The sequence below is a fragment of the Sceloporus occidentalis genome, unplaced genomic scaffold, assembly GCF_023333645.1.
Source record: "Sceloporus occidentalis isolate IW3139 unplaced genomic scaffold, rSceOcc1.0.p SCAF_5, whole genome shotgun sequence".
Classification (NCBI taxonomy): Eukaryota; Metazoa; Chordata; class Lepidosauria; order Squamata; family Phrynosomatidae; genus Sceloporus; species Sceloporus occidentalis.
In genome coordinates this window covers 27756461-27770053 of record NW_028316985.1, presented here as the reverse complement: position 1 = coordinate 27770053, position 13593 = coordinate 27756461, and the positions used below count along the sequence as shown (strand labels likewise).

General features: G+C 40.7%; 1 protein-coding gene across 4 annotated transcripts in view; it reads right to left on the bottom strand.

Moving 5' to 3' along the window:
* TXNRD1 (thioredoxin reductase 1) overlaps positions 1-13593 on the bottom strand; it is a 91307-nt gene that overhangs the window by 72836 nt on the left and 4878 nt on the right. Inside the window, exons 1-3 of one of the 4 annotated variants that reach the window (XM_089528007.1) lie at positions 11250-11502; positions 7303-7394; positions 1619-1761 (exon numbers count right to left, since the gene is read on the bottom strand). In XM_089528007.1, the coding sequence (XP_089384133.1) occupies positions 1619-1761; positions 7303-7394; positions 11250-11278 (264 nt within the window). In that variant the 5' untranslated portion in view covers positions 11279-11502. Of the gene's footprint in view, positions 1-1618; positions 1762-7302; positions 7528-9701; positions 9763-11249; positions 11503-13593 lie in introns of those variants that run through there. The other 3 variants (XM_089528009.1, XM_089528008.1, XM_089528006.1) reach the window with 3 other exon arrangements.

Below are 13593 nucleotides of genomic sequence, written 5' to 3'. Positions count from 1 at the left end.
TTGATCTGATCTCACAACAGACAGCTAGTACAAACAGACAACATGTTTGTTGCAGGAGAGGTGATTAAATAAATAAGAAGTGCAATAAGTGAAGGAGACATGATTGTCTCTAGGGCTTCAAATTGGATATGTTACTATTAATATAGATTTTTAAATGGCAAATTAGTACCATAGTGGAGCTTCTGTGGATCATTATGAAATAGTAATTTTGAATAATTTGAAAGTTCTACCCTTTTTCTAGTTAACCTCCTGGAAAAATCTATAATATCAATGATGGATGTATTTAACTGATAACTCTCATGTTTTTGTTTACCATCGGTAGAACTGCTATTTTTAAAAAATATCGGTTTTTACATAGTACATGGCTGTAAAATGGAATACAAGACCACAAACTGAGAATCTTAATATTAATCATTCCATGGATATTTGCTGTCACAATGCTTGTTGAGGATTAACAAAAGACTAAAGTGATGAATAGGTCAAGGAAGTTAGAGAGATTTTTTTTTTTTTTTGGTGGTTTGTTTTGCTTTGTTTCTTTATTGAACAAATGGACGCTATGAAAGTAAAAGGAACTTTCTTGAATCTGGCTCTCTGATGCAAAGGGTCAGGAGGTGAGATTTGTATAAATGGAGATGGAGAAGAGATATGTAAATAGGCTCAGATCAGGGCTTGGTAATGTTATTTTTATACTACAACTCTCTTGAGTAGAGTTCCCAAAACTTACTCTTCCAAGCTCTAGTTCAGATGTTATGGGAAAGCATAGTTTTCTACCATGAGCCTTGACGTTGTACATTTACAGTGTTGTATGCATACATGTGCCCTGCATTGGCTCTGTCCATTTCTGGCTGTAGGCATAGCCACTGCTGGACAGCAGACCTTCATGGATTCTGACCAGATCAGAAAAAACTATTTAAATAAACCTCTAATGTTCAGTGGCTATGCTAGATGGGAGATTCTGGGAGAGTAGCCCATGCTTTGGATCTGAGCAAAGAAATGTAGATCTCAGCTAAGTTTCTAATGACAGTGGTTATTCAACCCAAGATCAAGCATGGTTTTAAGTCCTGCCTTGCCCGGAAACCAAAGTTTAACCAAATCACTATTTCCAGGTTTCATATACCTCTGAGGATTCTGTCAGTTTAAAATTGATTTCTTGATAGTGTAGCCAAGGCAAATAAAAAATAATTTAAAATAATGATGTATATGCTACATATATGTTAATTAATTTAAAATAGTAAAAACTAAGGCCAAACCCAATTGCTACTTCCAACTAGCATAGATCAATTGAATCAATAGGAATGTGGGAATTCAACAGTTACATAAACACCATTTATTTACTAGGGCCTACTCGATTTGGGATTAACAATCAGAATTAAGCCTAACATATGTACAGTACTTATGAATTGCATCTTAGCTCAAATGTTCATGATTTAAGAAGAGTGACTATATTATGAGAAAACTGTGTATAATAAACTGTGTGGGAAAAAGATTTTATTTTGTATTCATGAATAAAATATTCAGTTTTGTCATTTTCTGGAGCTCTTAAATAACTTTGTCAACATCCACCCACATTTTCAGCTACCAAATTCTGTATCTTTTTGCTCAAAAACTAATGCATTACCTTGGAACAGAAGCTGCAGGTTGTATTGCTGAAAATTACAACATCATTTTCATTTACAAATTTCTGGATTATTAATTTCCAGTCTCCAGGTTTTTTCACTGAATGACCAATTTGCACAAACTTCTGAGTAGAATCTTCTGCTGCTACAAGAAAAATAAATTATATTGTTGTAAGGCTAAGAAAGAAGTTCAAAAGTAAGCAAGTTAAGTATTTATCCTCACACGTTGTTAATACTGGAATCATATCCATGTCTGCATGGAAATAGGCCTCCTTAAATTAAATGATACTTTCAGGTAATTATGCATAGGGCTGTAGCCTAGCTAAACTTGATTCCCTAAACCAGACACTCTCAGCATGGTGTCCTCCAATCAGTGTGATGACTAGTGATGATGGAAACTGTAATCCAATGTACCTGGACTACCCTAGGCTGAGCAATGCTACCTTTAATCTAGAGTCAACCTAGGCTGCCGCCACAATGCAGAATGAATGTAGTTAGACACTGCTTTAATTGGCATAGATTCATCCTGTGGAATCCTGGGATTTTGTTATGGCACCAAAGCTCTCTGACAGAGAAGGCTAAATATCTCACAGTGTAGATGCAGCTCTAGACAAGACAACAGAGATCTGAATTTGGATCTCTTGTCTTCTATGGAAGATATGATTCAAAGTGGAACTGCAGAGTGGGGGTTCATTAAAAACAGTGCAGGAAGAATGGTAAAACCTCCAGGCTAGGTTTCACATCTGCTTTTTTTTAATGAAATAAAAGATGACAGATCTGTTCATCAATCTCCATGTTGCCAGCTGTTCTGACCCTATGCCAGGGACAGGAAAGTTAGTAGAAAGGGGTAATATGAAAATCTAATTTAGTTGGGTTTCCATTAGAAGAGGAAAAAATAACTATTAAGTTAGTGTTAAATTGCTGTTTACAAAGATAGAAGCAAATGAGATTGAGACTCACAAATAATTTCTCAGAATAGATGTTGTGACGTTATGTTGCAGAATAATATGTTAGGCTATGATGTTGTCAAAATGATAGTAGTCTCAGGAAGTTGTCATATTTTCCCCAGGCAAAACACTACCGTGGGAATGATGTGCAAAAGTGCCATTAATCATAACCACCTGAGCAGCGTTGTAAAGCATTTTGCTACCCTTTAATAGCTTTGTGCATGATTACAGCCTATTTTCAGACAGATGTAGAGGGATTCAATTGTGTAGCTCCAATTAAAGTTAATGGAGATGTTTTTGTACAACTAGGTTTTGACCACAAGACATTCTAAGACCATTCAAAATATAAATTACACATGCGTAATTGTCAATTAGGACTTACACACATTATCCTGTATTTCCTGAAAATTATCATCCCCTTTTGGACTTCCATTGACCATGAGCTTGATCGTTTTAAAAATCAGCTGTAAATTCATAATGGATTCAGTTCTCATTTTCTCATGGGAACATTGCAACAATCATAACAGAGGGCAAAACTCAGGAAGCTATTTTATATCAGGTCAAACTATTTGTTGATCTAACCCAGTGGTTCCCAAACTTTGGTCCTCCAGAGTTTTGGACTTCAGGTCCCAGAATTCTTGACTGTTGGCCACATTGGCTGGGGCTTCAGGGGGTTGAAGTCCAAAACACCTTGAGGACCAATTGCCCTGTTGGACCAGCAGCAGTTCTCCAAAATCTCAGGCAGATTTTGCTCCCCAAACCTTCAAATTAGAGTTGGAAAGCCTGTAAAGCATGTGCTCTATCTACCACTAGGCTCCTCTGACCCCCTTCCCAAACCTGCCTACAATCCATCAGTGGATAATTGTTAAATTTCTTGGAAAGAAACAGAAAAGCAGCATGTTTAAGATTAAATGGTTTTTATTTTTGCATGAGCCTTCTTAGTATAAACCCACTTCCTTGTATGCAGTACAGAATTGTAATCTGGAGAAGTTGGTTCATATTCCTGAAAGCTCATGAGAAAATAAAAACCAGTTAGTCTTAAAGGTGCTGCCACATTTCTTTTTCTTTTTTTCTTTTCTCTCCCCACTCTTGCTCATTTTTATGTTGCAAGAGACTTCTTTGAGAAATCAGAATAGATTCTTTAGGACTATGGCTCCTAGAACAACAAATTCTGAATTTGTGATAAAAAAACAAAAAAAACAACACTAAGCTCTGGGAAGGAAAGTGCCTTCAGTTGCTGGAATGTTTCCAAATATCACTAAATCCAGTGGACCTTGGACTAATCTTAAAAGGTATATCTTATCTTCTTAAGCAAAAGGGAATACTTGGGACCACTTAATACAGTTTCTTTATGTACTACCTGTTAGAGAGCATGCATTATAAATGTGAAATACTTTGGACTATGATGGGCTATGGAAAACCTTGTATAAAACATGCATACACATGACAGGTGACCCAACCATAATCAAAAGTGTCACAACACATACTGTATTTGGATATCTTAAAACACTTCAGAGAAAAGAAATAGGACACAAGTGACCAGGGAACATCAGAGTGTGTTCAAGATGGCAAAAATTATTAATGAGGAAGAATACACAAGCTACAAGAAGCTGTGGCATTTTGCTTTTGGCCTATCCTGGTGGCCAGTCTGATAGGACTAGAGACTAGAAACATTACTTTTTCCAAGCTTCAACCAGGACAAGCTAAGCAGAGTTTAGTCATTTTATTCCCCCATCCCTCCCATGGCACACTTTTTGAATAGTTAAGCACCATCGGTTTACATTTGCAATGATATTATCTTTATTAAAATAAAAACCTAAACATTATTTTCATCTGCAACAGCCCTTTCCTCTGGCAAGGGAGCAGAGGCTCAAGCCATTTTTCATTCCTAATTATTCTATGTACACAGCTGTAAGTGATAAGCCCTGAAAAGCACTTGGCTGCCCTCTCCTCTGACTGTTTATAGAAACAAGCAGTTAAAGTTTTAAGAGTGGCTTTGCTATCAAACTTTGGCCTGTTACAGACAGCCAAAATAAAGCTGCTTCGAGTCACAGTGGAGGTTTGGTGTTTCAATGATGCATGCATCCTAAGAGTCCAGAAGTCGCACCAAAGCCACGCTCCAGACCTAAGGACTGGAGTGTGGCTTTGGTGTGGCTTCTGGACTCTTAGGACACATGCATCATTGAAACACCATACCTCCACTGTGACTCGAAGCAGCTTTATTTTGGCTGTCTGTAACAGGCCATTGTAACCAATTTAAACTGTGCTGTGTACATACACACTTCTCCTTATATGGAATATATTGGTCTAGCTATCATCCACAACCTAGTACCCACTGGATGTATTTGACTATAACTCCCATTGTTTCCAAGCAACATGGAAGATGTCAGGTTGAGGTAAGCAGGTCTAAACACTCAACAATTTTAAAGAGAGGCCCCTTTTAACTTATACCTTTTATAAGCTACTTGAGAAAAAATATTTGGTCTTGTGATAACTTAACAACACATTTATGATGGCATTATTCATTCAGAGACTTTTTATACTCGTTCTGTTGTTAGCTGCCTTCAGAGTGACTTTAACCCTCATGAATGAGAGACTTCCAAAGAACCCTATGCCTAGCAGCCCTGCCCAGGTCCTGTAGACTCATGGTTGTATCTTCCCTCATGGGGTCTAGCCATTTAGACTGCAGTCTTCTAGAGAGGTCTTCTTCTCTTCCTACTGCTGTCCACCTTGCCAAGAATTAATGTCTTTTCTAGTAAGTATTATATTCTTATTATACAGCCAAATTATGATAGCCTAAGTTTAGTCATCCTGGCTTCCAGGGAGGGTTCTATCTTGATTTGTTCTAGGACCCTTTGATTTGTCTTTTTAGCAGTCCATGGTATCTGCAGACTCTTCTCCAGTTCCACATCTCAAATGAGTTGATTTTCTTTCTATCAGTTTACTTTACTATCTAGCTTTCACACACATACATAGAGATGGGAAATACAATGGCTTGTACCATCCTAACTGTAGTATTCCATGATATAGCTTTACATTTCATGATCTTGTCTAGTTCCTTCTTAGATACCCTTCTAAGTCCTAGTCCCCTGATTTCATGTCTGCAGTCTCCACTCTGATTAATGATTGAACCAAGGGTTGAAAAATCGTGAACTATTTCAATGTCACTGTCTACTTTAATGTTATTTAAATCCCCTGTGGTCATTTTTTAATGTTAACCTGTAGACCTGCCTTTGCACTTTCTTCCTTGACTTTTTTCAATAATCATTCCAATTCTTTAGTATTTTGTTAGTATCTTCTGAACATCTTAGACTGATGCTCCTTCCTCCAGTTTTTACACCCTCTTCTTCCAACTCTAACTTTACATATGATATATGCTTTGATTGTATACAAATTCAACAAATAGGGCAATATAATGCAGCCTTGACTAACATCACCCCATTTCTCCATATTCTGTCCTGACAGTAGCCTCTTCTTAGTACAAGTTATCACAGGGTTTTCTTGGCACAATTTGTTCAGAGAGAGGTTGCCATTGCCTTCCTCTGAAGCTGTGTGAGTGTGGCTTGCTCAAAGTAAACTAGTGGATTTTCATGACCAAGTGAGAATCCAAAGGTTAAGAGGTGACATGATAGCCATGTGTAAATATTTGAAAGGGTGTCATATTGAAGATTAAGCAAGCTCCAAAAACCAGGACAAGGAGCAATGGATTCAAACTCCAGGAAAAGAGATTCCACCTAAACATTAGGAAGAACTTCCTGACAGTAAGGGCTGTTTGATGGTGGAATACACTGTCTTGGTGTGTGGTGAGATCTTCTCTGGGGGTTTTTAAAGTCTGGATGGTCATCTGTTGGGAGTGTTTCATGTATTATTGTATGGCAGGGTTTTAGAGTGGATGGCCCTGGTGGCCTCTTTCAACTGTATGATTCTACGAAACCCTGATCTCCCAGACTTCTAATCCAACACTCAAATCATTACACCACACTGGCTCTTGTTTAGCTCCAGATACCTGGCTTGAAAGAGGTGGGGAAGTAAGCATTGTGGAGCAAACCTGTGCTGCAAGGACCACATTCAGAGCATTCAGCCCCAAATGGCTCTCTATAGAGAGCCACTCGCTTTCTGTCTTGCTGTAAGAACACTTCTTCCACAATGCCTGGCTCTCAGGAAGGACCTGACCCTGCCAGACATATAGTCAAAATGAGACAGAAACCAGAGCAATGGGAAGGAGGGGTGAGAAGCAGCATTTAAGGGGCATATGTGGTGTAACAGCTCCCACAAGCATTAATGTTGAATAATTACTCTGGTATTTAGTGGGATTACAGTCTTTACCACAGTTTAGATGGCACAATAATATGTATTACTTAATTCAAAATGTGGTAAGGTAGCCTTCTTGCTCATTCTGCAAAAGATCTAGTACCACTGCTCCAAGTAATTCAGTCTCCCAACTACTGCTTTAAAGGAAAAGAAATTAAAGCAGCTTAGGTCCTATCATAGATCTTCCTGAAGCTTAGAAAAGTTGCTTTTTTGGATTATGACTCTCAGAATACCACTCCCACCCACCCCCGACTAACCTGGTCAGGGACTAAGTTTATTAGAGAAGCTGGGAGTTGTAGTCCAAAATGGAAACCTTTCTAAGCTCTGGATCCTCTACTTAGTGATACTCAAATTCTATTTCAACAATCCTTTATCTTCTCCTTTACTGATAACATGGTCAACATGGTCCTTTTATTATCTGCACTCACTTGATTTCTCCGCATAGTGTTGGGAAGGTTGAATACTCTCAGCAGAATGGGTTCCTTGACAGCATCCACACCACATATTGCTGTGTTTTGTACTGGAAGAGAATAATATTTCATGCTTTTTGGCTGCCTTCACTAAGTACATTAACTCTTATTTACCACTTACAAATAGGAGGTTCTGGCTTAAATGCTTATAAATTCTATACATTTCCCAGTAAAATTTGGAAGATTAAGCTTGGTACATTGACATTTTATTCTCAAAGTAGTAATGGCAAAGCACTGACATTTCCAGAGCCTGGAAATATTACTTTTGGGAGCTATAACAGTCCAAATCCACCAGTCATTATTATTGGTGCCATGCTGGGTGGGGAATTTGGACAGCTATAATCCTAAAAAGTAACTTTCCCTAAATGTGGAAATCTCTAAATGTTAACTTTGAGGAAGCAAAAGTTACACATGCATAGAACTTATAGGCCCATTCCACACGGGTGTAAAGTACATCCTGGGGACGTACTAAGGTTAGGCAAAGTGCGTGCCCTATGTACACGGTGCCGCCATTACGACATCACGAACGCGCCGACTCCAAACGGGGCGGCGCAGATGTGATGTCATTGCGCCATGGGAGGGCGCATAGAGCGCCCTTTACGCAGTGCAAGAAGGAGCTCCAAAACAGAGCTCCTTCTGTGGTTTGCGTCGCTGGCGCAGCCTTTAGACGGCTGCGCCAGCGACGCAAGAGAGAAAGGGGCCGAGTGGCCCCTTTCTCCTCCTCCCTGCCACCGTCGGGTGTCCTTGGGGCTTGAAGCCCCAAGGACACCCCTTTCCAGGCCGCGGGGAAGTGGCCTTTTGCCGCTTCCCCGCGGCCTGGAAAGCGGCGGATCGGGGCCTCGGAGGCTGCCGTTGTGGCAGCTGAGGCCCCAATCCAGCGGGGAAAGGGACGGTTACAGGCCGCCCCAAACGGGCGGTCTGCAACCCGCCATATTGTTCATCTGGATTTCAGCAAAACATTTGAGGAAGCTCCACAGAATATTTTGGTTAGCAAAGTGATTTAATATGGAATAGATGAAAACATTGTCAGACAGATCCATGACTGGTTGGAATGCCAATGGATGTGCTAATTATGTCTTGAGTGGAGTGCTGGGGCCATTATTCTTCAACATTTTTATTAATTATTTAGATGATAGGGTAGAGGGAATCCTTATCAAGTTGTAAAAGGAGAAAAGAAGAGGCAGGGGGACATATAAATGTGCCAGCACCTTTCAGACTTATTTGTTTTGATTTACATGAGCTTTTGTGGATACAAACCCACTTCTCCAGATGCAGTACAATAATATTAAACCTCAAGTATAGTTTGTTTCACTGCTTCATACATTGGTAAGCGGTATAGAAATGTACTTGCTATTGCTATTGCTATTATTATTTATTTTACTTATTTCAAAGATTTATATTCCACCTTTCTCCCACAATGGGATTCAATAAAGATATAAATAAATAAAGGTATAAAGCATATTTATACTCTGGTTTAGGCCAGGTTTGTTAGAATCTCCCGGGACCAAGTATAAATAGTCCACCCCAGGTTTTCTAGGGGTTGTTTGGGAAGGCTAGAAATGTTGGCCTGTAGTCTTGGACACAGATGAAACTATTGTTATTGCTGTTGCGTGCCTTTATGTCATTTCTGACTTATGGTGACCCTAAGGAGAACCTATCATGGGGTTAGAGTTACCATATTTTGAAAAGCAAAAAAGAGGACACATTTACTGACTGCCTATGTCAAACTACTGATCACTATGACAACACCCATTTACTTTCAATACTCCTACTATATAAGCCATGATAAATCCTACTAAAAATATGCCTAACCTTCATTGTATTTAAATAACATCAATTTTGTCTTACTTTTCGAATCTATCCAGACAAAAAAAGGACATGTCCAGAAAAAGGAGGATGTATGGTAACCTTAACTTATGTAAATCTCATTCATTCAAATAGACAGAGAGGCCCACTTGTATAATTGGGGCAATTTCATTTTTAATATTTTGAAAACTCAGTTTAATGATCTATAATTCTCTGGGAAGAAATACAATTCTGCAAGAAGAGTTCTGATTTTCAAAAAGCTGTGAAAAAACAGTCCCCTTAAAATATTCCATGCAATTGTTAGTGAAAGGTGAGCATCTCATGGGACCTCTTGAGTTATCCTCCTATTCAGATTTGATGGATTTATACATATTATTCTGTAGAACAATCTAATGTTCTCTACTGAACCAGAAAAGTACTTTCCCCCTAAGATTTGAAGTTTTATTAACTCCTCCAAAGTATCAGAAATTATAACACCTGGATATTCAAAGTGAATTGCATTTTAAAATCACATACATTACAGCTTTAGTAATTTTCCCTATTACCGTTACCTAATAGTTGTGGCACATGCTTTATAGAATAGAAGCAGGGAGTAATAGACTCAAGTTAAAGGTTCTGGGGCTGTACCAGTATATACTGCAGGTGGGGGAATCATAATTTTGAGTTGTCCCCTACTTCCTGGATATAATAGGATAACAAACTGGGAAGAACCTCTCTTTAGTTATATTTTTTACTATATACAATAAACAAGCACTGAAATAAAATGATACTCCTTCGCCTAAAATGGTACAGATCAAACGTCTACCCCGTTGTACAGCATAATGTGCAAAACTAAATCACACCCTTTAATAGCAAATTAACATGGTGAATACCAAAAGGACCAAGCCCAAAATGCTTCTGCCTCCCCATCCTTCCATAAACAATAGGAACTTATCAGCCTCTTAAGTAGAAATCAAAATTAATGTGTTGAAAAAATGTTTGTTTTTTTAAATGGGGAAAAACAGGGGGCAAGTCCCTCCTACCAGCTGGGACCCTAAAAGAAGTACTGCAAAATTTGGTGCAGGCTGGACTTGAGTGTGCTATTTTGAGATACTTAGGTGAAAGAGCACCAGTTCAACAAAATTCTAGGCAAAACCTTAGGCTTGCTCAAAAAGCCTGTGTGGAAGAAAATCAAACTCCAGTACTCCCATATTTGCTATTCCAGATACTGTTTTTCTTCTTCTTTTTTTTTTTTTTTTGGCTCTGGCAGGAACCATAAATCGGATTGGATGGACAGTGGGGAAAGGTGTCTTGTTTCTGTTGTTGGGATGGTGCCCAGCCACAAGGGAGATCTTTCTTGTCTACTGGACTGACTCAACTGAGGAACAGTAGTCTCTCTTGCAACTGGCCAGAACTCATACGTTATTTAAAGTGAGAGTCACCATAGCAACCAGTGATACAAAGTGGTCAATTGGTAAATGTGTCATCTTTTTTGCTTATCAAAATATGGTAAACACCATAACAAAGACCTTTAGATCAGTGGTTCTCAACCTTCCTAATGCCGCAACCCTTTAATAAAGTTCCTCATGTTGTGGTGGTCCCCAACCATACAATTATTTTCATTGCTACTTCATAACTGTAATTTTGCTATGTGTTTTCCAATGGTCTTGGGTGATGCCTGTGAAAGGATCGTTCAACCCCCAAAGGGGACGCAACCCACAGGCTGAGAACCATTGCTCTAGATGTTGATGGATTGCAGCTCTCAGCATTCCAGTACATTAGCTAAGATTTAGGGAAATTTCCATCCAACAACATTTGGAGGATAACATTTGGAGGACGCTGTTATGGCAATGGTTCTCAACTAAAGAAGTTCCAGATGGTGTTGCACTTCAGCTTTCAGAATCCCCCCCCCCCCCCATAACCATGCTGGCTTTGGGGAATTGAAATCCACAATATCTGGAGTTTCTCTAATTAGAAATCGCTGCTGTAGGGGAACTGACTATTAGGTTTCAAACATGCTACATTCACCAACACTAGGGACCGGAAACTATTTTTTTCTCGATCAGATACTGCTGGTGGTTTTTCATTCCCCAAGTGGTACGTGATCCAAAGTATCTCACTTGTCTGAGTCACCTCTGTTTTCATGCATGCTTTTTGGTGTGTTGGTCCCTGGTCCTTCCTGCTTTGTGCTTGCCTCACATACACTATAATCTGGAGAATCACTTAACTACATTCCACTCTTTATATAGGCTAATATGCCAGCTATGTCTGGGCAAGTAGAACCTTCTATCGTCACAAGGGTGTTCAGTTAATATTGCTGCAAGTCTCCTACAGTCTTGCTTTGCTTTTTAGTAATAAAAAAGAAATTCTGATAGAGACTGTCCACAAGTAGGGTGGTAACTCCACACATCATTCCTACTGTTGCTGAATGGGATGTGGATAGGGTTGCCATATCCCGCCGGGGGGCGGGACAATCCCGGTTTGGGCGGTGCCAACCCGGTCCCGGTCCGGTTTGGTGCCCAAACCAGGACGGCCCCGCCCACCGCGGCCACCTCAGCCCCCGCGGCAGCTCCAAGGCCTTGCTGAGGCCTAGGAAGGCTCTCCACGGTTGGAGCTCCAGCCGCGGAGACGCTCCCTCCCGGGCCCCAGCGAGGCCTTCGAGGCGGCTCCGCGGTCGGAGCTCCGGCCGCGGGGTCCTCCAAGGCCTGCGCGAGGCCAGGGAGGAGGAGGAGGCCGCTTCCCACCGTGGCAATTGCCGCGATGAGAGGCGGCCCCCGCCTCCTTCCTGACCTGGGAGCCAGGCCCAGGCTTCCTCCCAGACCGGGAGGAGGAGGAAGACGCTTCCCTCCGCGGCGATCGCAGCGATGAGGAACAGCCTCCGCCTCTTTCCCGGCCTGGGAGCAGGCCTAGGCTTCCTCCCAGGCCGGGAGGAGGAGGAGGAGGAAGCCTGGCACCGCGGCGATCGCCGCGATGCCAAGCTTCCCCCCGCCCTTCCCGGCCTGGGAGCCGGCCTAGGCTCCCTCCCAGGCCGGGAGGAGGAGGAGGAGGAAGCCTGGCACCGCGGCGATCGCCGCAATGCCAAGCTTCCCCCCGCCCTTCCCGGCCTGGGGGCCGGCCTAGGCTCCCTCCCAGGCCGGGAGGAGGAGGAGGAGGACAAGGTTTAAAAATCTAGGACTTTTTTTTTTAATTTCCTAGCCAGGAAATTTAAAAAAAAAAGTCCTACATTTTCAATCCTTGTCCTACATTTGTCCCGGTTTGGAGGTCCTCCATTATGGCAACCCTAGATGTGGACAGCAATTCAAAAGGTTAGTTTTCACCTTTAAAGCTCTAAAATGGTCTGGGCTTTGGCTATCAAAGGAACTGTAGGCCATGCTATGAACCAGCCCAGATGTCAAAAACTTAATGAGAGATCCTTTTAAGAATACTATTGGCCTGGCAGCAGGCACATGGAAGTGAGCTTAATTATTAATAATTTACTCCTAGGCTCCTCATTCTGCAACTAACTACCAATGTCCTGTCAAAATCCTTATCCTGAGACCACTTAGCTTTCTATCACAGAGGCTCATCCCTGAAGCTACTTTCCCTGGTTTCTCATCCAATTGTCTACCTGAGGTCTCTCCAAATTTTAAATAAAGACCATTTTGTCTAAATGAGAATGTTATATATCTATTTTATATTTAATGTTATTTTAATGTGTTGTCTGCCTTATTTTATTGAATGTTAACATGTACTAATATGCATTATATTTAATTATTTTTGTAGAATGTACGCCATAGGCAGGTTTATTTTATCTATTTTAATTGATTGTATGTACAGGCTAGCGCTGTGTAAATTTACAGCACTATATAAATAAAGCTTCATAATAATAATAAATGTGTGCCACTGAGCTTGACTGAAAGGGTACACAAACTGCAGGGGAGAGGGATGTTGATGTATGCTTTCCCATAGAGGCTACAACCTCTATGAAAGAAACTCTTGCACAACACCTAAAATCTACGACTTGAGGCAGCTGCCTCATAGGAGGCCATTGCTCCTCTAGCATACAGGGTATTTATATGCATTATAGATATGCACAGCAGTATTGCCATTTTGCATGGTACTTTGTCAAAAGCTTTGCTGAGTTAGACACCTTCAAGCAAAACACAAATACATCCTTTTAGACCATATTCACAAGAAGGCAGATGAGGCACTGAGCCTACCTCAATAAAGGATGCCAATTATTCACAAGTTAAAAATATCATCCCAAAGTTTATAATAAAGTTGCTCTAAACAAACTTGCAGTGTAATTTTATTTAATGGCCTGTACCATTTTTATTTGCCATCACGTTGGTTTCAACCTATGGCAATCCTATGAAAAAAAGACCTCCAAAAGACACTGTTATCAAGAATCCTGCTCAGGTCTTGCAAACTCAGGGCTTTGGTTTGCAGATTCAGTCCATCTGTAACATGGTCTTCCTCTCTTCC